The 20,221-nt window shown below is 63.7% G+C and overlaps 9 protein-coding genes across 9 annotated transcripts; all 9 read right to left on the bottom strand.

The window, feature by feature from the left end:
* Positions 1–1,587: 1,587 nt before the first annotated feature.
* LMXM_15_0420 (conserved hypothetical protein) lies at positions 1,588–2,028 on the bottom strand (the record flags this gene model as incomplete). Its single annotated transcript, XM_003873522.1, has 1 exon — positions 1,588–2,028. One exon carries the CDS (start codon positions 2,026–2,028, stop codon positions 1,588–1,590), a length of 441 nt encoding a protein of 146 aa, XP_003873571.1.
* A 590-nt stretch (positions 2,029–2,618) lies between these two features.
* Positions 2,619–4,700, bottom strand: LMXM_15_0410 (conserved hypothetical protein; the record flags this gene model as incomplete). The annotated part of the gene is made up of 1 exon (XM_003873521.1): positions 2,619–4,700. One exon carries the CDS (start codon positions 4,698–4,700, stop codon positions 2,619–2,621), a length of 2,082 nt encoding a protein of 693 aa, XP_003873570.1.
* Positions 4,701–5,405: 705 nt separating this feature from the next.
* Positions 5,406–7,421, bottom strand: LMXM_15_0400 (conserved hypothetical protein; the record flags this gene model as incomplete). Its single annotated transcript, XM_003873520.1, has 1 exon — positions 5,406–7,421. The coding sequence occupies one exon, from the start codon at positions 7,419–7,421 to the stop codon at positions 5,406–5,408; it is 2,016 nt and encodes a 671-aa protein (XP_003873569.1).
* A 770-nt stretch (positions 7,422–8,191) lies between these two features.
* On the bottom strand, positions 8,192–9,388 carry LMXM_15_0390 (cytoplasmic l-asparaginase i-like protein; the record flags this gene model as incomplete). The annotated part of the gene is made up of 1 exon (XM_003873519.1): positions 8,192–9,388. One exon carries the CDS (start codon positions 9,386–9,388, stop codon positions 8,192–8,194), a length of 1,197 nt encoding a protein of 398 aa, XP_003873568.1.
* A 783-nt stretch (positions 9,389–10,171) lies between these two features.
* Positions 10,172–10,495, bottom strand: LMXM_15_0380 (putative 60S acidic ribosomal protein; the record flags this gene model as incomplete). Its single annotated transcript, XM_003873518.1, has 1 exon — positions 10,172–10,495. The coding sequence occupies one exon, from the start codon at positions 10,493–10,495 to the stop codon at positions 10,172–10,174; it is 324 nt and encodes a 107-aa protein (XP_003873567.1).
* Positions 10,496–11,272: 777 nt separating this feature from the next.
* LMXM_15_0370 (putative 60S acidic ribosomal protein) lies at positions 11,273–11,596 on the bottom strand (the record flags this gene model as incomplete). Its single annotated transcript, XM_003873517.1, has 1 exon — positions 11,273–11,596. One exon carries the CDS (start codon positions 11,594–11,596, stop codon positions 11,273–11,275), a length of 324 nt encoding a protein of 107 aa, XP_003873566.1.
* A 697-nt stretch (positions 11,597–12,293) lies between these two features.
* On the bottom strand, positions 12,294–15,437 carry LMXM_15_0360 (conserved hypothetical protein; the record flags this gene model as incomplete). Its single annotated transcript, XM_003873516.1, has 1 exon — positions 12,294–15,437. The coding sequence occupies one exon, from the start codon at positions 15,435–15,437 to the stop codon at positions 12,294–12,296; it is 3,144 nt and encodes a 1,047-aa protein (XP_003873565.1).
* A 539-nt stretch (positions 15,438–15,976) lies between these two features.
* On the bottom strand, positions 15,977–17,977 carry LMXM_15_0350 (conserved hypothetical protein; the record flags this gene model as incomplete). Its single annotated transcript, XM_003873515.1, has 1 exon — positions 15,977–17,977. The coding sequence occupies one exon, from the start codon at positions 17,975–17,977 to the stop codon at positions 15,977–15,979; it is 2,001 nt and encodes a 666-aa protein (XP_003873564.1).
* A 566-nt stretch (positions 17,978–18,543) lies between these two features.
* On the bottom strand, positions 18,544–20,013 carry LMXM_15_0340 (conserved hypothetical protein; the record flags this gene model as incomplete). The annotated part of the gene is made up of 1 exon (XM_003873514.1): positions 18,544–20,013. The coding sequence occupies one exon, from the start codon at positions 20,011–20,013 to the stop codon at positions 18,544–18,546; it is 1,470 nt and encodes a 489-aa protein (XP_003873563.1).
* Positions 20,014–20,221: the final 208 nt, after the last annotated feature.

The raw sequence follows: 20,221 nt of genomic DNA, 5'->3' as shown, positions 1-20,221 counted from the left end.
GCTGCTTCGTTGGGGAGGGAAGTGGAAGTGGAGGTGGGGGGGGGCGAAGGTGCAACGGCCAACAGGTCCGTATCTGTGTATGCGCGTGCGAGTGAGCGCTCTCGACGGGCTAACCGCACACGACAGAGCGGAATGACCAAAGCCACGAGAAGCGGCACTCACGAGGGCAGCGGCGCTGTAGAGGGGGTGCTCGTGCACGGGATGAGGCCTGTGCAGGGGAAAGCAGTGGCGAGTGGCGTGCTGTGCGTCGAGAGGGAGTTTAGGGCGGCTGCGTGGAGGCCACTGGGAGCGAAGACTTTGGACCCACCGCAGGGTGGGGGAGTGGGGAGGCGTGAAGAGTCGAGCCCGTTGTTGAGTGGAGGAGGCGGGGGGGGGGCTTGTCTCCACTGTTTCACCTGACATGGGGGATGCCACCAAACGTGTTGGGCATCGACAGCGAGAGGCGGGCGGGGGGGCACGGACTTGGGTACTCCACCCTTACGGCGCCGCTGTTGATTCCTCTCGATGACGTCTACGAAACTGCAGGGCCTCGCCTTTTCCAAACTGCCACGCCTCACCCGGTGGCCGCCGCGATGAGGGGAGGCTGTGGTGGGTGGTGAGCTGGTCAGGGGGGAGGGGGAGGGAGAAGACTTGAACGCGCAGACAAGGTAGAGCACCGAGTTAGTATCCGCCACAGCACACAAGAACGGGAGGAGATGCGCCAAGCCGCGCGCGCACCTATGCAACCGTGTGTCACGGCCGGAAGCCGGCCCGACAGAAGCAGCGGAGGTCATCCCCCCTTCCCTTCCCTCCCACAACACACGACGGCAGAACACGCTCGCCGGAAGACAAGGACGGTGAGACGGGAAACACCATCATGGGCTGTGAGGGGAGTGTGGGCCACCACCGGAAAAGGCGAGGGAGAAGCACATCCACGCATCACCCCCGGGAATGGAGTGAACACCAGCTCTCATAGCACTGCCAGGGCGAAGCCAACGCACGCATGCTTACCAGAGCGGGGTGGAGCCGCTCTCGCCCGACCCACAGCTGCGCGCGAGGAGGAAAAATGAGAGAGGCGAAGGGAGGTGCGATGTGTGTGATGGTTTGCCGTTTCGTGGGTACACCTATGCGCTGCGGCATTGACCTCCTCCCCTCCGCCGGTGTCGGTGCCCTACCCAAATCGCATGCGACAGTACAACGACAGAGGGAGGAAGGGGGCGGGCGAGAAAGTGAAGCGTGCCTTGAAAGACATGCGCCCCTGTGGCACGTATGAGCCAGGGATGCTGAGCGCCGCGGTCGGAGTTTGGGGGAGGGGTGGAGAAGAAGCAGCACCACACCACACCACAGCGCAGACATTCGCCAGCCTCCAATGCATGAGGCGATGCCAGCGCTTTCGGTAATCGTGTCTTCTGCGGAAGAGGGTGCCGCCCCCGTGGAGGCTGCCCTATCTTCGATGTGATGGTGGTGGTGGGGAGGGGGGGGGGCAATCAGCCGCGCAGACGCCTCGTGCGTCTTGCTCACATCCCACCACCTGTGGGCACACACATACCCACACAACAGGCGAACACACAGCCAAGACAAGCACACGCGCACCCTCCTCTCACTCACTCAGTCAAGCGTCCCACGATACTGCATGGCGATGTCCGTCGTAAAGGAGCGCCGCTGCGCCTCACGGGCGCGTGCCGCCTGTGCGCGCGCCTGCCCTTGCTTCCAGGGCTCGATCAGCTCACGAAGCAGGAACAGTACAAAGATATGGAAGCCGGCGACCGGCGACACGGTTTCCGTGAAGCTTTTTCGGCACACCACCATGAGCATGTACACCATCGTCACAAGGAATCCGAGAAGGACCCCGGGAACCTGACTCGCCAGCTTCATGATGGTGGGGAGGTAGCGCATCAGCTGCGTCATGTCCGGGCCGTTCGTGCCCAAAGGAGAGAACGGCATCCCAGGCATCCCACCGGGCATCGCCTCCTGCGTCGATAGCGGTGGCGGCCCAGCAACAACTTTGGCGGCCAACGTCCGCATCGGTGCACGCGGGACATAGCTCATAGCGCGTGCGCTAAGAGAGATGGCGGGGAGGGGGGAGGAGGGGTGCCACAACACACAAGCTCGCTGTGTGTAGAGCACGAGTACGTAGGCGGATAGCAAGAGACAGAGGATGGGAGAGGGAGTGAAGGGGGTCGCGGGTGAATCCTCGAGACGCGTATGGGTGGGCGAGCGTCTGTGCATGCGCGCATCATTGTCAGCGCTTCCCTCCGCAGCCCCCCGCCCATATTTCTTTCGACACGGCGTTATGCACAGGTGAGGGAGACTGGGAGGGGAGGGGGCAGTACAGATAACACGTAGAGCGGCAAGGTCCGCTTTAATCAACGAAGGGGCCCGCAGCACAGGGTGGAGGGTTCCGCATGGGCGGAGGAGATGTGCTCTGCACACACGCACGCACGCACGCACCGAGAGATATTTAGCACACGCGCGATCATCATCATCGCCACTGAGCGTTATCAAAACATACACACACGTAAAAAGGGAAGCCAAGGGATGGCGGTGGAGTGTGCGCGCGCTCCGTCGGTGGCCCTGGCAAGTACGTGAATGCGCCCCACGTCGCCACCACAGCAGCAGTGGTTTTACAGACTAACAGCCTACACCTCCTGCAGCCACAAGATGCGCATGCGGCCATTGAAGCGGGTGCGGCTTTCCTCCACCAACTGCGCGCGCAGCTGCGCCGACTCCTGAAACAGATTCTCCGCCATGCCACCGCCAGCCGCACGGCCGTAGTGCTGCGTGTGCACAAGGCAGAAGTCCAAGATGCAGCGCAGTACCACGAGCATAGCCTCCCAGCACTCGAACTCCGGCTCCACCTGCAGACCATGCATCTCATACTGCTGAGCCATGAACTGCTCCATGTCCTGACGCAGCTGCTGCACGCACGGCAGGAGTCGCTGCCAGGCATCAAAGTCAAGGTCGCCGGCGTACAGCCCTGTGCTCGCATTACCGCTGCTGCTGCGCGCGGCGCCTGGTGTGGCTGCTGCTCCTCCGAGCGGTGTCGCACGTGACGCGTGGCGCTGCTGCTGTTGCCCATCTCCTACTGCTTGAATGGCTAGCGCGTCCGCCAATTCACCGTAGCGGCAGCCCGTGGCCACCCCGCGCAGGAACACCGCAGCGCCGGTGAAGACCTCCATCGCCTGCTGCGCCGCCTCCTGCGTTGGCGCGGCGGAGCCGGTTCTTGCACTCGTCAGACCCTCGCCCACCTTGAGAACGCCCGTGATTTCGATCAACTTGCGCACATCGTCCCAGCGCTGCTGCAGCGCCTCCGCCGTCTTGGCGGCAACGGTGCTGGGGGGGAGGCTGGCGCTCACGCCTTCTAACGCGTCTTTTGGTTCGGCGGCCGCCGCAGCGGTGGAGGAGCTGCCTGCCCCGGCGGCCGTCGACGCCGCTGCCGCTGGCGAGTCGGTGCTGCTGCTGCTTTGGCTCTTGGTGATCTGCTGCAGCGCCGGGAACGCTCGAAATTGAGAACTGTGGTCGTAGCAGATGCGCACCGGTGACCACGGGTCCCTGCTTGCCAGGTACCGTCCCACCACCCGCGCATCCACAGGAGGCGCCACAGCCCTCCACAGCTCGCGGTAAGCGGCGTCGTTGGCTGCCGAGGACCCGCGCAAGGCGTACCGCAGCAGCCGCTGCGCATCGCGGTCACGTCCACGATCGTCGCGCGAGTACTTCACAACATCCATCATCTGCGCCATGAGATCGGCTGAGTACAGGACGCCACTGGAGGTGAGCATGGTCAGCAAGGCGAGATACATGCGTCGCTCAGACACAGGCCGGCTGTCGTGGAAGTCCCTGTCAACGCAGCGCTCCACCGCGGCAAGTATGACGCTACACACGTCCGTGTCCTCGAAGTCGGTTGCCTTCACCTCGGCAGGGTCCGCCGTCGCCAGTGGCCGCTTCATCACGGAAGCCACGAAGGGGATGCGAAGCTGCAGCGACGGCACATCCATCGCGGCGTGATCGGCCCCGACGTACTCCCACAAGAAGTTGTGGACTTCCTGGATCAGTGTCTCACCGAGGTCGATGACCGCAAAGTAGCGCCGGTACACGGACGGGCTGAGACTCGCGTTGAGCTGCTTGAGGTTTCCTCGCAGACGTGCGATCTGCGCAGACAGCAACGCATCGACGCGATGCGGGGCGAGGCGCTCGATCTCCTCCAAGGCAAGGTACTGGTACAGCTCCACCAGCTGACGACGGCGTGTCTCACACCACTCCGGCGGCTGATGCGCGGCGTGCTCGAGCACCGTGTGCAGCGTCTCCACGGACGCAATATCCGGGCGGGCACCGAGGGCGATGAGTTCGTCGAAGAGAAGAAAGACATCATCGACTTGGATGTGCTCGTACCGCGCCGCGCGGGAGAGCAGCGCGTTCAGCGTGTCCACGTCCACCTTGACCCCGCGCTGCTTCATCTCTTTGTAGTAGACGAGCATCTCTGGAAACGTCGCGCAGGCACGCAGCGCGCCGTTGTAGGCGTAGGCGAGGTTTCGGTAAGAGAAGCGCAGCCAATCACGAGGGGTGCGGGGCTCGAGGCCGATGGACCACTTCTTCGCTGGCCAGTGTCGGCGGTCGGCAATGCTGGTGCTGTAGCTGTCCACCCAGTTCTCATTGTAGTGCGCCGGGTCCCAGACACTTCGCGGGATGCTCGGGGCAAATATGAAAAGACTGCGCCGCCACATCTCTCCCGTTCTTGCCTTCGCTGTTCTGTCGCCGCGGAAGCGGGCGGAGCGCGACGGAGAAGAGGGTGGTGGTGGTGGTGGTGACGGGGGCGGCGGCTGTGAGGTATGAGTGCACCCCTACACGCGCGTAGTCCGTGTGCGCATGCGGCGAGGGCCGAAGAAGGGGAGAGAAGACGGGGATGGGTGAGTGGACACGTGCGAGCGTGCCTGGCAGTGCACTGTGTGCCCAACTCGCAGCGACGGACAGTGAGCAGGAGAAAGGGATGCAGAGACAACGACAAGAGCGCGGCATGAGAAGGCGAGAGGGGCGACGAGGTGCTGAAGCCTGCGTGTATGTGTGTGTGTGTGTGTCGACACCGCTCCAAGTGGTGCTCACGCGTGATGTTCCTTCCGAAGTTCCCAGCAGCATCAGCAGAAGCAGAGGCGGTGGCGGCAGGGGTGTAGGGCGTGTGCGTGTGTCTGTGCAGTGCAAGAGAAACAGCATAAGCGTGTAACGGAAGACGCGGGCACGGCGACGGACCGAACGATGGGCGGCGGTGGGGCAACTTGCCGGGGGTGGGTAATAAGGATGAGGAGGACACGGTACGGCTGAATGCCCAGTACATGTGTTTGTGTGTGCGTGCGCAGAGGCCAAGCTGCACTCGTACAAGGACCGTGCCCACTTCGCTTCCCCGGTTCCACGAGCATGCCTCATACGCTCCACCCTCAGAAGACGTGCGCGTTGGCGCTCATGAACTTGTCGCACTCCTCCGGCACCGCGTAGCGCGCGAGCAGCAGCCGTTCATTCAGCTGATCCAATGCGGTGTTCGCCTCGTACATGGAGGAGGCCCCTCCGATCACCTCCACCTCGTTCGCTGTAACACTCCCACGGACACCACCGTCGCTGCCACCCTTGACGGCTTCAATGCACACCTTCGCCCGCAGAGCGGCCATCGAGGCGAGTAGGTTCACGTGTGCCGCGTCGCCGCATGTATACTCGCCACGGAGCGGTCGCACGTCGCACGGTAGCAGCACATCCACTGGCAGCTGGACGAGCTCCGTCGATCCGCAGACGTCAACGATCGTCATGAGGAGCGACCCCACATGCAGGCTGGTGTGGTGGATGGCGCGGTTTTTGTAGCTGTAATAGACGCGCTGGCGCACGACCTGTCCGGTGTCGGGGTGGATAGTGAGTACATGGACGGTGCCACTGCGAGCACACACGGCCAGCGCCACGGTGTCAACCAGCACGAGCTGCGTGATGCTCTCCGCTGCCTTCCACACACGCGCAGCAGAGCGCGGGCTCAATTTGACGAGGGAGAGCAGGGACGCACCCATGGCGACGAGGGTGACGCTGTCGTGCGTGGCGATCGCGGTCACGGTCGCCGACCACGAGCCCGGCAGTGCGACGCTCATGGAGGTGGGGGCTGCCTCCTCCACCGACTCGCGACGTGCGGCCGAGGACAGGGACGTGCCTGTCGGGTTTGGCGAGATGGAGGCGAGCTGTCGAACACGCAGGGTATGGCTTGTGGAGGTCGCGGCGTGCAGCAGACACGACGGCGGGCACGACAGCTCGGCATCGGTGGCGGCCTCGAGCTGGGATGCCGGCGCCCGCGACGACAGCAGTGCCGACAGGGCGGAGGGGTGGTGCACGGCGTAGGCGACGCGACTGGAGAAGGTGGAGGAACGGACCACCACAATGGGGCTCATCGAGTTTCCCAGACGCCGCCAGAGGAGCACCACGCCGTCGGTGCCGCTGGTGACAAGGCCAAGGCGCTGCGTGGCGCGCGCCAAGCGCTCTTGCCGCTGCGGTGACGTAGGGGACCCCGGCTCACCAGAAGGTACCGCGTGGGTGTTGGCGCCACGCGCTGAGGTTGTAGGGGTGGCATTCGTTGACACGCACCCATCCAGTGTGCAGGGCGGCAGTAGAACCGCGTCCACCTGCGCGACTGGGATGTCATGCGCCGCGAAGCTTAGCGTGTAGGACGTGTCGGAGAAGAGGCTGACACGACCATCGCTGCTGCCCACGATGCCGCGGAGGTACATGACGTCCTCGTCTTTTTCCTCGCGTGAACCGCCGCCGCGGCGCGGTCCCCCAGACGGCGGCGTGGCGGAGGTGAGGGAGGCGGAGAGGGGAATACGGCAGCAATAGGCGATGTGCAACGGCAGCAGCGTTGCACAGGTCGCCTCCGCCCCGCCGTTACCGACGCTGCGAGAGCCGGCGAGACCCCCGCTGCCGCTGATATCCGCTCGGCTTCTGGCACTCGCTGCCCCGTCAGCATTACTGCACCTGCGGGCGTTCTCGCGCGCCGCCATTAGCTGTTGCGTTGTAGGGAGGGGCCGGATGCGGCACTTCTCGTAAGGTGGCGTGTGCAGTCGGTCGAGTCCGTAGAGGACGACGTCGCCCCTGCGCAAGACAACGATGACCGCGTCGGCTCTGGCGCTTCCAATGGCGAACACAAGAGAGCGTAAGGGTGCACCGCACCGAGTCTGGGCGTCCGTTGCGGCCCCGCGCCCAGCCTCGGGTGGGTTGCCATACTCCCCAGAGGAGTGGGAGGAGGTCGCCCAGGCGGAGTTAGATGGGTCGAGTACTGCTGAGGCCGGCGCCTGCAACGAGGGATCCCCTGCCGCGCCGTCTTGGATGGAGGTGCTCGAGGCCACAAGAGTCGGGAAGAAATCCGCAAAGACGGCCTGCTCCTCCTCTGCGAGAGGGAGAAACAGTGAGCGAAACTCGTGCGTCATGATCGCTGGCAGACCGCGCGGTAGTGCCGCTGCAGCGTACCGGTGCGGGAAGAAGAGCGAGGAGCTAGCAAGGAGAGGGATTGGGTATGTGTGTGTGTGTGTGTGTGCGTGGCTGCGCCGGCTGCTGTCACGATGACGGAAGGACGGCGCTGAGAGAGGAGGGTTGGGGATGCGTGCGTGCGTGCGTGTGTAAAGGTTGACGGACTGGCAGCGCGTCGCAGTGCGATGATGGTTGCTGGAAAAGAGGGGGGGGGGTATTGGTGGGGTGGTTCCGCAGACACAAAACACGGCAGAGGGACAGAGAGAGGGGAAGAGAGCACAGCGGTGTTTTGCATGCTGCTGGGAGGCCTCCCCCCACACACATAAACATGCACACCTGCGTGCAAGCTGATTCTGTGTGTGTGTGTTGTGTGTTGTCTTCGGTTGCTGGATGTCTAGCATTCACGAGAGCGCCAGGAAGATGGCGAGGAACAAGCGAGGACAGTCTGTGCAGTGTGTGCGTGTGCGTGGGTGTATCGGTGACAACCCGTCATTGACGCTGCGAGACACATGTGCACATCGCGGATGCCCCCCTCCCCTCTCCTGTCTGAAAAACGAGCACACATATGCATACAGCTTCCTCGTCATCTCACCGTCTGCCCGTGCGCGGCTGCAGCTCAACGGGGGGGGGGGAGGCGCGGAGATGGCTGCGGAACCCACCCACCCCACCCCACCCCAGTCTCGCGATTCTCCTCCTCCGTCGCACCCTCTCCTTCTTGCTCAGCCAGTCCTCACAGCTTGGCATGTGATTCAAATAGCGGGGTGATCTCGCCTCGAAGATTCTGCGTCATGGCAGCGGCTACCTTTGCAGGGCTGAGCCCTTTGCCGAACAGGTACATGAGCTTCACCTCCGCAGCGGAGGCGCACATGTCGTTGAGGTACACGATCTCGGGCGAGATGGCGTGCAGGCGCTGGACCTCGGACGGGTTCAGCGTGCCGCTGATATCACGCACCACAGCGCAGACAACGATATTGTACTTGTGCGCAACTGCGACGATTCGCTGCAGCTGCTCCGCCACGATGCCATGCACGCTACCAACACCGTTGAGAGACAGCAGCACAGCATCCAGCAGAGGCTTCTGCGTGCCGTCGTTGTCGTCTGTCGAGGGTGCTGCCGTGACGGAGAAGGTGCAGGGAGGCGACCTTGGCCGCTTCTGCTCCAGCACTGTGAGGAGGGTGTCCACATCGGCCTCGGGGTCGATCGGGTAGCAGCCCACGCGTCCACGCATGTCCGACATAATCTTCAAGGCGCCCATCGGTTGCAGGAGCAGGTGCTCCTCCTTCAGCACAAAATCGGTAGCCCCCAGAACGCCAAGCGCCGGGTAGTTGAGAGAGCGGAAGGCGCCGTAGGTATGGTAGACCTTGTTGCACCGGTTGCCGCGAAACAGGCTGTCGTTGAAGAAGATGCACACCTCGCAAATCTTGGGGTTCGATGCGATCATCATGCCGATCACCACGTTGCGGCGCGCATCGTTGTACGGCTCCGCCAGCGCCACCATTGCCCCTGTCACGATCACCGGCTTGTCAAGGTTGCACAGAAGGAACGAAAGTGCGCTCGCCGTGTAGTGCATCGTGTCCGTGCCGTGGGCGATGAGGAAACCGTCGTACTCGTCGTAGTGCACCTGTATATCCGCGGCGATGCGGCAGTAGTCGCCGGCGCTCATGTCACTGCTGTCGAGAAGCTCGTCGTACTCGATGATGTCGAATGGCGAGATTTCGGAGCTCTCCCTCAGCTCTCGCATCTCGCGCATCTGCTCGGTCAGGTATCCGGCGACGGGCTCCAGCGCGCCTTCGGCGTTCTTCTTCATGCCGATGGTTCCCCCTAGATACAAGACAAGCACGCGGCGAGTATTCCTGCCGGAACGGGGTACCGTCGGCGGCCTTGACGCAGCCGCCGACGTTGCTGCGGCCTCTGCTCCCGCCTCCATCGCTGAGACGAGGTGCGGTGGAAAGGAAAGCCTCAGCGCTGTTGTGTGTACTCGGCGAAGGCCCTTGCCAGAGATTTGTGTTCTCCTCCTTTGCGCCTGCAGAGGTGCGGTGCGGTGGGGTTGATGTGCACGTATGGTGATATCTCGGTGCACTGGGTATTCCTGAAGAAGAGGAGAAGGAGGGGTGGCGCGTGCGTGCGTGGACAGATGGTGGACGAGAGTCAAGAGAAGTGCCAAGCAGCCTTAACACGGGTGGGAGGGGGGGGGATGGGTGGGCCTCGTGCACGCAACCGTGCAAGCACACTGCTAGCACTGACCGAGGCGGAGGCAGACGGGTGCACGAATGCGTGCGCGTGTTCGTCTATGCGCTCCCCAGAGGAGACACAGAAACGGGGAGCCGCACGCGGAGCTGCAGCGCAGCCTGCTGCTGCTGCTGCTACCCTTGTCTCCCTCTTTTTCCGCTCTCGAAGGTGCCAGCGACACGCACGCACGCGTACGGCGGCGGCGCAGGGCCCGAGACGTGCCGTTGATGGCGTGCGACTATAAATCAACTGTAGAGGTAAATAATAAAGGAAAACAGCATGAGGCGGGAACAAAAGACCGCGCGTCTGCCACATGCGTGCGATGCGTGCGGCGGAGTGAGGGGAGGAGAGGGGGGAGGGTGGATGCGGACAGCAAGCGAGTGACCGTAGTGAGAGCCCATGCTACACTTACGCGTGCACCTGTGCACACACACCCGCACGCACGCACGTGCGCACTCTCTCTCGCTGCGATCCGAAGAGCTTAGTCGAACAGACCAAAGCCCATGTCGTCGTCTGCCTCCTCCTCGGGCTCCTCCTTCGCGGCCGCCGCAGCCGGGGCCGCGCCGCTCGCAGCAGCGGCAGCGGGGGCAGCAGGGCCACCAGCGGCCGCACCGCCAAAGCTGATGCTGCCAAGCACCTCGCTCACGTTGACGGAGGCGAGGGCGTTGGCAAAGGCGGCGGCCATGCCGTGGCTCACCTCGACGCCAGCGGCCTTCGTCACGGCGCAGATAGAGTCGGCATCGGTCTTGCCGGACGCGCTGAGGATGAGCGCGGCGTACGTGCAGGCGAGTTGCGCGGTTGTCATTGTGATCTCGGACACACACAGTGGGGCGCGGGTACGTATGCTTCCACAGGGGCAGTAGGACACCGGCCGGGAGATGGGCGGAGGGGGAGGGGGAGAAGATAAGCGCAGCGCACAGGGCCAAGCGTGCGAAGATGAATGCATGGCGTGATGCGCCATGCAAAAGTGCGTTGGCGGCAAGAGAGACCGAGAGCGAGGGAGGCGAGATGTTTGCGTCAATGGTACGAGAGTTGCGGTGCGGTGACTGGGTGGGGTCAGGACTGGAAGCGGGGTGGGGTGGTGGTGGCGGAGAGCACCTCCTTCAAGCTATACGCCGTTCCTACCATATCCTCTCTTGGCCCTACGTTGCCGAGCAACGTGCACATTGCCCGGTGCTACCAAAATGGGCCCATACCCACCCTTACCCGCCGTCGTGCACACGTAAGACGAGTGTGGAGCACTCACCCACCCACACATATACACATGCCAGGCGCGGCACTGGCAAGGAGGCGGCACCGAGTGCATTGACGCCGTTTCATCAGAGGTGAGAGAGCTGGAGATGAAGGCTCGAGCGGAATGACGATTTGAGGTGCAGCTGTGCGTCCGTGTCCTTTCCGCCCGCCCGCCCGCTCTGTCTGTCGTCTGCCTGCGTGACGCTCGCTCGTCTTGCTTGGGTTTTGCTCAAAGTGGGCCGTTTAAAAATAAAAAAAAGTGATGCACACACAAAAGCACGAGACGTAAAAGGAGAAGCCCGCGACACGCACGCACGTGCGCACTCTCTCTCGCTGCGATCCGAAGAGCTTAGTCGAACAGACCAAAGCCCATGTCGTCGTCTGCCTCCTCCTCGGGCTCCTCCTTCGCGGCCGCCGCAGCCGGGGCCGCGCCGCTCGCAGCAGCGGCAGCGGGGGCAGCAGGGCCACCAGCGGCCGCACCGCCAAAGCTGATGCTGCCAAGCACCTCGCTCACGTTGACGGAGGCGAGGGCGTTGGCAAAGGCGGCGGCCATGCCGTGGCTCACCTCGACGCCAGCGGCCTTCGTCACGGCGCAGATAGAGTCGGCATCGGTCTTGCCGGACGCGCTGAGGATGAGCGCGGCGTACGTGCAGGCGAGTTGCGCGGTTGTCATTGTGATCTCGGACACACACAGTGGGGCGCGGGTACGTATGCTTCCACAGGGGCAGTAGGACACCGGCCGGGAGATGGGCGGAGGGGGAGGGGGAGAAGATAAGCGCAGCGCACAGGACCACGCGTATGCGCGTATGAGGCGGAAGTCGCAAAGGTGCGCGGCCACGCCCGGAGTCACCGTTCCGTGCCGTGGCGTGGCGGGTGGAAGGGGGGGGGGGGCGCAGCAGCGGCAGCAGAAAGACCGACGCGAGAGGAGAGGGAGAGACGAGAGCGAGAGGTGTGAGCGCATGGGATGGAGAAGAGAGTTCGTCACAGCATCAACACACACACACACACACGCACACGTGTATGTACGTGCGTGCGCTGATCGTCGAGAGGCGCACAACACAAGTGTGGAGGCGGTGCACGCGCACGGGGCATGCCGCGCGACACAACGTCCGAGAGAAGAGAATAGGAGCAGCAGAGACAGCGCTTGACTGGCATCTCGCTTTCTTCGTGTGTGTGCGCATGTTTCTTACGGTGATAAGGGTCGGAGGCAGCTATGAGAAGAGCCTTCCTACTCGACGCCATGACCACTGCGCTAACCGGCCCGGTAGCCAGCCTCAGCGACAGCGGCAGAAGGCGCTGACGAGCGGCATGCGCACCGGCGTGTTGCCGGAGAACCGAGACGGGTCCACTACAGATCATCGACGCCTCTTTTAGTGTGCCCACGAGGGCAGCGGCACTTCAACGGACACAAGCTCGCCGTCGTCGTAAGTGAGCGTGTACTGCCAAGCATGCAGATCGATGGCCTCCGGGCATATGCAGCCGCGCGCGCTTCTGCTCTCTGCGAAGACCTCCGGCTGCCACCAATCCCCCAGCGCAGCACCGGCTGCGGCAGTGCCACCACCAACCTCAGAGTTGGCGACAGCAGCACGGCTTTTGTAGAAGCAAGCAAGCGAAGCCTCCGAAGCGAGAGGCGCGCGGGGGATGCTGGTGGCCGCGGTCGCCTCGCTGCTCTCTGCCGGGCCGTGCTTGCCCTCTTTGGCCAAGTTGCGCATGTGCGCCTCCAAGGCGATGTACTTGCTGTCGTGCACAATCGGGTGTCCGAGAGAGGCGAGGTGGACGCGTAGCTGATGCGTGCGACCCGTGCCTAGGGTGCACTTCACCACTGTCTGATCGGTGGCTTGGTCGTAGTGCATCACCTTTAACGCTGTTTTGGCCGAGCGAAGCGTCTGCAAGTACTGCTGCACACGGCTGGAGGTATCCGAACGAGCCGTCGACGTCTCTCGTGCCGGCGGAGCTGCTCCAACGTCGCTCACAGGTTGCAGAGCTGAAGCCAGCGCGCCAACCGAGGCCGCTCTGCCACCTCGCGTAAGCTGACGCATGTGCTCATGCTTAGCCGCAACAGCCTCTGGCGTGCGACCTGTCTTGCCTCGTCCGCCCGAGGGCGAGCTGTTGCGCAGCTCGCATGCTTGCTGTTGCTGGTGTTTGACGTCTGCCTGGTGCCGCTGCCACGAGTCTGTGACGGCGGCATCCGGCGACCAGTACAGGCTGTTGTGGTGATCCAGGCACCCGATGGGTCGACGGACAAGGAGCTCGGCAGCAGCGTTGTCTCGTGCCGCGCTGCTCGTGTCAGCTGTTGCAACAGCAGCGCCAGGTGCCCCAAGCCCATTGCTCGCGCGTTGCGTCAGCGGCGATGGGGTGTGAAGGACGCAATGATGCTGCTGGCGTGCAAGGCTCTCGAGGTCTACTCGGCCGTGCACTCGTGCGCAATACACTTTGTGCGACGATGGCGCTGGTAGCGGTGGAGGCGGGGTCTCCGAGCCAGCGCCGTCCCGTACGTCGTCTCCCCCACGCACATTGCCGTTCGAGGCACTTTCATCGTCGTCGTCCTCGCTGCCTCCCTGGAGAGCCTTGCTCGCAATGGCTGCCGCCGTGCGCCGTGCCGTATGGCTGTTCAACCCCAAGAGGAGTACACCGCTGGTGGCCGCGTCGAGTCGATGCACGACGAAGGCCTTCATCGTGTACGAGGGCGGAACAGCAGCTGCCGCGTCGCCGCCCTCGACATCGCGCGGACGCTTCACGCGCCGTCCCGTCTCCGCTGCGAGGGCGATAACGTCGTGGCGACCTGCACCCGCGTCCTCTTGTGGATTGCTCGGCTGAGCCCGTTGCGTCGTCGCCTCGCGTTCGCGCATGAAGAGGGCCTTGAGCACTGCCCAGTCCTCGGCAGTCACGCCAGTTTCATCGACAGAGGCGATGGAGGACGAAGAGCCGCCAGCGACGGCTGCGCTAGCGTCCCTTGCGCACGGAGTGCGCCGCAGCCACACACGAATGAGCTCAAAGCCGCCCTTCCTGTGAACAACGGAGGCGTACGGCCGATGCGACAGCGTGCCGCCCGTCGCCGTGCCGGCGTAGTGCTCCTCGATGCGGTAGAGGCGGCGCGCATCGCCGTCACCTCCACCGCCCAGCACGTCTTCAAGGATGCTCGTCACCGAATTCTTTCGGTAGCACCCGGAGGGGTGCACCGGCAGCCCTGGCGGCTTACTTACCACGATCATGGCAAGCGTCTTTGCCACGGACGCCGGTGCCCTGCAATGCGCCGCAGGAGACACGGTAGAGAAAGTCGCGGCCACGTCGCAGCGGATGATCTCCAGCGGCGGCTGCGCGAACATGCGTCCTTCGCGACGCCACACACGGTGACATACCACGTCCCTCTGCTGAAGCGAGAGAAGTGGCGGGGGAGGTGCACGGACGACAGCGGCGCTCGCGGTGTGCGCCCCATCAGTTACCTGCGCAACGGTGCTGTCTCCAGATGGCGATGTAGATGCGGCCAGCAGCATGCGCGGCAACAGCACGTCGACTTCGGCCTCGGAGGGCAACTCCGCCAGCCACAGAACTGTGCGGCACCACGCAGCCCACTCGCTTGGCGTCGCGCTCGTCTCGCTGATCGGGATCGCGCAAAGTGTGGCTGCTGGCGCAGTCGCTTGAGGAGGTACACCCATCTGCTGCGGCGGCGGCGGATACGGCTGCACGCCAAGCGCACCACTGTCGCCTCTTTCACGAGCGCCGCCATCTGCGCTGCCGGGGCTGAGGTGGCTGCGTTGGGCGCGTGCCACAACGTCGATGAGGGCCTTTCGGTAGCGGCGCCCCACCGCCCGGCACTCCGCCTCTCGGTCGCGCAGCCAAAGCACGCCCTCGCACAGCTCCTCTATGTACGCGGGGAGGGTAAATCGACGGTCGAGTGTGGCGCCGCCGCTGATACATGTTGAGGGCAACGGGGATGTGGTGCTTGACGGCAACATCGACGCCGCTCGCCGCTGTAGCAGAAGTGGCACCACTGCAGAGCGGATAGTGCCGGAGGTTGTGTCGGCGGATGCGAGCTCCCGCGCCAACGGCAACGGCACTGTCGCGGCGGTGGCAGTGGTATCGAAGGGTACGAAGGCAAACTCCTGCAGGAAGAGCTCCAGAAGACCGCGGCCCAGCCACCGACCCTTCGCTGGTGCGCGGAAGAGGTAGCTGTACGGCCTCACCGCAATCCACGCTACGTTGCGGTCCGCTGCAGCGGCTGACGGAAAGGTAAGCACTGCATCTCCGCAGGTGGCGGCACCGTGCTCGAGTGATCCGGCTAGGGGCGCTACTAACGCACCACTGTTTCGGTGACAGCACTCTAGGCAGCAGGGATCACGGGTGAGGTAGCGGTCTCCTGGTTCAACCGCGGTGGTGGCGGAGGAAGCAGCAGCCATGAAGGACTGCCAAGTGTAGGTATGGAGAGGTGCGTCGGCGGAAGAGAAAGCGCGAGAGCACGCAAGCCGGAGACACACGAGGAAGGTCGGCAGAGGGTGGGAGGGAGAGACATGCATGCACACACACAGACACACACACACACTCACACACAGACAGAGAGATGGAGGGTGCGAGTGTGCCCGCGGATCTTGTCCGCCTACCTGTCTGTGTGTGGTCAACACGGGACGTCTTGCGGCGACGACGGCGTCCCGACATACCCCACACGCGGACTATCAGCGACCGAATGGATAGGTGCATGTATACATGTAGCGAGGGGCAGCGAGGAGTAGAAGGAGAGGGGCTGAGCTCACGATGGTGTGTGGAGTGGCGGTGGCGGCTCACTGATACTGCGCTCCATTCTCTTTCCCTCTCTCTGGGGGGGGCGTGTCTGGTCGTCTGTGCGTCGGACCGCACCCCGCTCACGAGCACACACAGGGAACAGCAACCCGGGGGAGGGGGAGGGGGCAGACAGACAGCGTGAGTGAGTGTGAGAGACGTGATCGTTCGCATGAGGTGAGATGGACGTCATGCACACACGCACAGCGAAGGGGAAACCGGAAAAAAAATGAGGTGAGCAAGCAACGACGCCCGCACACGCCCAGTAGCATCATTTCGTCTATATGTTGCGCCGCTGCACCTGCGACAACAGCCTCATGTGCTCCGCTTTGGCCAACTCCGTCCTGTGACGGAGTTGCAGCACAACGCTTTCGGTAACGAGCAGTGCAACACACAGAGCGACGAAGATGCTGACGTAGGCAGTGCGCGGGGTGCAGGTGAACGTGTCGGCGTTAAAGGAGTAGAAGAACACACGCGTGCAGGGCACATAGGCGCACCGGTTTAGCGATGCGTAAAACGTGTGCTTCGCGCTGCACACAGCCTTGGCGACGCACAAGGCGCCAGCCACGCTCACATCCGATGCAACCGCCGTCCCGCGCGGCACTGCCAGGTACAGCAGCGCTAGGTTGTACCCTGCATCGGAGGCACCGACGAGCCACTTAGCGATCCTTGCACTCCGTGTCACGGCGACGGTGGCGCCGCGCAGCTGCTGCACCCCCACCACGATCGCCGGCTCGTGAAAGCCTGTCAAGGAGTGCCTGTGGCGATTTAGCTCTTCAACGAGCGACCCGGTGGAGTAGAAGCGAAGGCCGTTGCCGTCTGGGCTCACACACGAGCTGAGCTGCAGCGCGATGCTGCACGTACTGTTTGTTTCGGCCGTGCTCACGATGGACTCGTTGCGCACAGACAGCACGAGCGGCGGCAGGTACGCGAGCACCGAGGTATCGAAAAAGCACTCGAGGTACTCGCCGGTCCGGTAAGCGGTGGCCTGGCTTGCGTTCCAGCCCCACTTGCAGCACCCCTCCGCGCGCAGCAGGCTCTGCTTGGGGTCGTCGTTGCAGGAGGCGTTGCGCTGGGTGGAGGCGATCCACGACGCGATGCCCACGATAAGCTCCTTGGGAAACGAAAGTGCCTCCACCCCCTCTGCCGTCGTCAGCACCGCCGTATAGCCGCGCATGAGAAGCGTGGCGTCCTGCTCGTTGATGCGATCACTGATATCGGTGCCGCAGATGGACGCGTCCACAGCGAAGACGGCGCCGCCATCGCCGCGGTCTGAGCGAGCACTACTGACGTAGAAAGAAGGCGGGAGCTGCCGCACCAGGCAGAAGTCCATCTCCTTCGACCTGGATGGAGCGTTGACTACGTCCTTGGCGGCCACGGCTTCCGCGCGGACTGCCTGCGATGCTGCCGTGGCGGCGGAGGCGGGCTGCGATGAGCGGGGTGCTCCTCCGCTACCGCCGCTGCTGCTGCTCTTGTTGCTGCGCTTGCTGAGCGGATCGCGTGCGCTTTCTGCGTCTAGGAAGGCGCTGTAGAGCGCCGCGGCCTCGTTGTTCAAGGCTGTCACGGGCAAGGTAGCGGCCTGGACCAGTAGGCCCCGCGTCATGTAGAGCACGAACGTGCTGTTCGTGGAGCCGCAACAGGGCATGGAAACGCCGAGGCCGCCAACGGCTGGAAGCGGCGACGTGTAGGTCACGTCTGCCGGGCTGCTGGACGCGTTCACAGCCGCGTGCGCCACGATCGTGTTCTCCATGTCGCATGAGTAGGTAAGACAGTCCCATAAGAGTGCGCGACTGCTTACCATCGACGAGTCGATCAGCTGGAGGCCAGGCGAGGCCAGCGTACACCAATAAACGGACTGCTTGATAAGAATGCCCTTTCCATTCCCGGTGCACCACGCCTGCGCGATGAGGCCGACTGCAGTCGAGATTCTGTTCGCCGCACCACCACTGACGCCGCCGCCGTTGGTGATGCAGAGCACGTAGGAGTCGCTGCGAAGCGGACGCAGGCTGCTCCGCATAGCGTCAGCACTGGTGAGCTGGGTCGCCTCGTAGACGGCGCGTACGGTGGTGTTGGTGGTGCGAAAGGCGTTTGGCACCTGTTCAAAGGCGTCCTTGATGGCGCTGACACGGACAGCGCTCAGGAACGCAAGAGCTAAAAATGTGACGAGCAGAGACGGTGCGCAGCAGCTGTGCTGGCGTCGGCGTCGAGCACCCGCGCGCGCCGCCAGCCGGAGCAGCGATGCGCCCCCGCCACCAGAGAGAACGTCAAGGGGAGCCCCCATGTGTCATGGCGCGTTGCCACACGGCAGATAATGTTCTGCGCCGGCGCACCACTTTCTCTGCACCGCTCCGCACGTGTTAGAGAGAGAGAGTGTGGAAGGTGAGTGGGTGGAGAAGAGGCGTAAGGGCGGAAGAACAGCATCAGCAGTGTGCGTGTGGAGGAGGGGGGGAGGGCGCCGCGCGATAGCAAGCAGAAGTGGGTACGGCGAGAGGACGAGGGAGGAAGGACGGGGATCGACGCACACGCACACGCACCTCTGAGACTGCAGGAGTCGTCGTCGCGGAGCGCGGAAACCGCGAAAGGCAAGGACGAAAAAAAGGGTTGAGAGAGGAGGAGGTGGTGCGCTCCACATCATGCGAAGGGCGCCCACGCGCGGGGACAGTACAGCGGGTGCTTCACAGCAACAACAGCAAACAGATCTAAGCGAGGGAAGCAAGCAGCGAGGGAGCGCGAGACGACGCATCCAACGGCAACGAGAGCGGGAAAAAGGCGAGGCCCACCCCGTGCGGTCCTGCGGATGCGTACACCCATACAGATGCCCGCATGTGGGTGCTTGCGGTGGTGACCTCAGCATGGAGTTCCAAGAGATGCTATCTGGTGCAGTGTCTCCATCGCCGCATCCAGCTCGCAGTGCAGCCGTTCCAGGTTTTCTACTTGCTCTTGGATGACCGCATCCTTGTGCGTCAGCTGGTCCGTTAGACGGCACACCATGTCTCGTGCGCCCGCGTCGAGGCATGAGTGCTGCGGCTCCACGGCAGATGCCTCGCCGTGTGCCACATCCGGTATTATCGTCCTCGAGGAAAAGAATCGCTTCCTCGTCCGCGGTACCCCCTCTTGCCGTCGCGGCCACTTCTGCTCGCCGTTCACCGGGCGCTTCGCCGCATCCGTCGTGGTAGGCAACAACGACCGCACGCAGCTGCCGCAACGGTCCCCAAGATGGGAGGGAGACGCTGATGAGAAGGACCGTTGCCTCTGCGCAGCTGACGCGCGCTTCACGACCTCTTCTGCTTCATCTCTCTGCAGCGAGGTGGCAGTACGGCGACGACTGCCAAGGCTGGTGATCGGCATGTAGGGCTTGCGCAGTGACGGGATCGACTCGCCAACTCGGAGCCCTAGTTGAAACTCGTGTGGCACCGTCAGCCGACTTGTCCAGTGATGTGTGTTACTGCTGTTAAGGCGCGCCTCTGCCTCCCGGCGGTGCCGGCGCGCCTCCTCCAGACGTGCAAGGTGCTGCGAAACGCCAGGGCCCTTCGTCACGGAGACCTCCGCCGCCCTGACGTCGGGACTGTGGCCGCCACTACCGTTCGATACGGCTTCCGCATCACGGGTGCTCTCCATCGCCGCGGGTCCAAGCTGTGGCCGAAAGGTACACTCCATGAGCTTCGCATCTTCCTGCTCGCGGCGCATGGCTTCTTTTACCTGATCGCGCCGCAGTGCCCACGCCTGTGACTTGATGTATGTGGCGTCCGGCGTCGACGCTAACCGGTACCGCCCCGCCGAGCGCAGCCGCTCACCGATAAGGTAGTCGATGTCATCGTGCTCGCCAGCAAAAGTGCGCTGACGAGCTGCCGACGTTGCCGCCGCAGTGGTATGCGCATGGCACAGCGACCGCGAGGTGGAGCGCCGCTGCCACGACGGCGGCGTACCGACTGGGACGCTCGCATACGAGCGGGTGGGCCCCACCGGGCTTCCATGCGCTGCGATGGCCCGAGCCACATCCGCTACCGATGTCGCGGATGACATCGTTATCTTGGGGGCGCGCGCAGCTGACCCCGCATGCCCGCCGCTGTCACGCGATCTCTCTACGCGTTCCACGTCGTGGTCGCCAGCGCTCGAGCCACGGATATAATCGAAATCACCCCCACCGACATTGTGCGTGGCCAGCACGGTTTCGCTTGGGGCTGTCCGGCGCTGCTGTTGCTGCTGTGGGCTCGGCGACCTCGGCGGCGGCGTCTTGCTGTCGGTCCGAAGAAACTCCTCGTACACGGCAAACCTGCGCTGGTGTCGCGCCAGCAGCTCCTTGACCTCGCTGGACATACGGGGCGCTCCACAACAGTGGGTGAGAGGCTGATGAGTCAGGTGGTGGCCACAAGGGCAAGCGTCGCGGCAGCACTGATGGGTCTTCGGACAGGGGGGGGGGAGGTTTGAGATAAAGATATGCGGTCGATGACGGAGACTCAAGCAGAGGTGGTGCTGCGTTGTGTTGTTTGGGTGTCGGGGACATGCGCCTCTCCGTCTTGTCTCA

This window comes from Leishmania mexicana, chromosome 15, assembly GCF_000234665.1.
Source record: "Leishmania mexicana MHOM/GT/2001/U1103 complete genome, chromosome 15".
Lineage (NCBI taxonomy): Eukaryota > Euglenozoa > Kinetoplastea > Trypanosomatida > Trypanosomatidae > Leishmania > Leishmania mexicana.
This window is presented reverse-complemented; position numbering and strand designations above follow the sequence as displayed.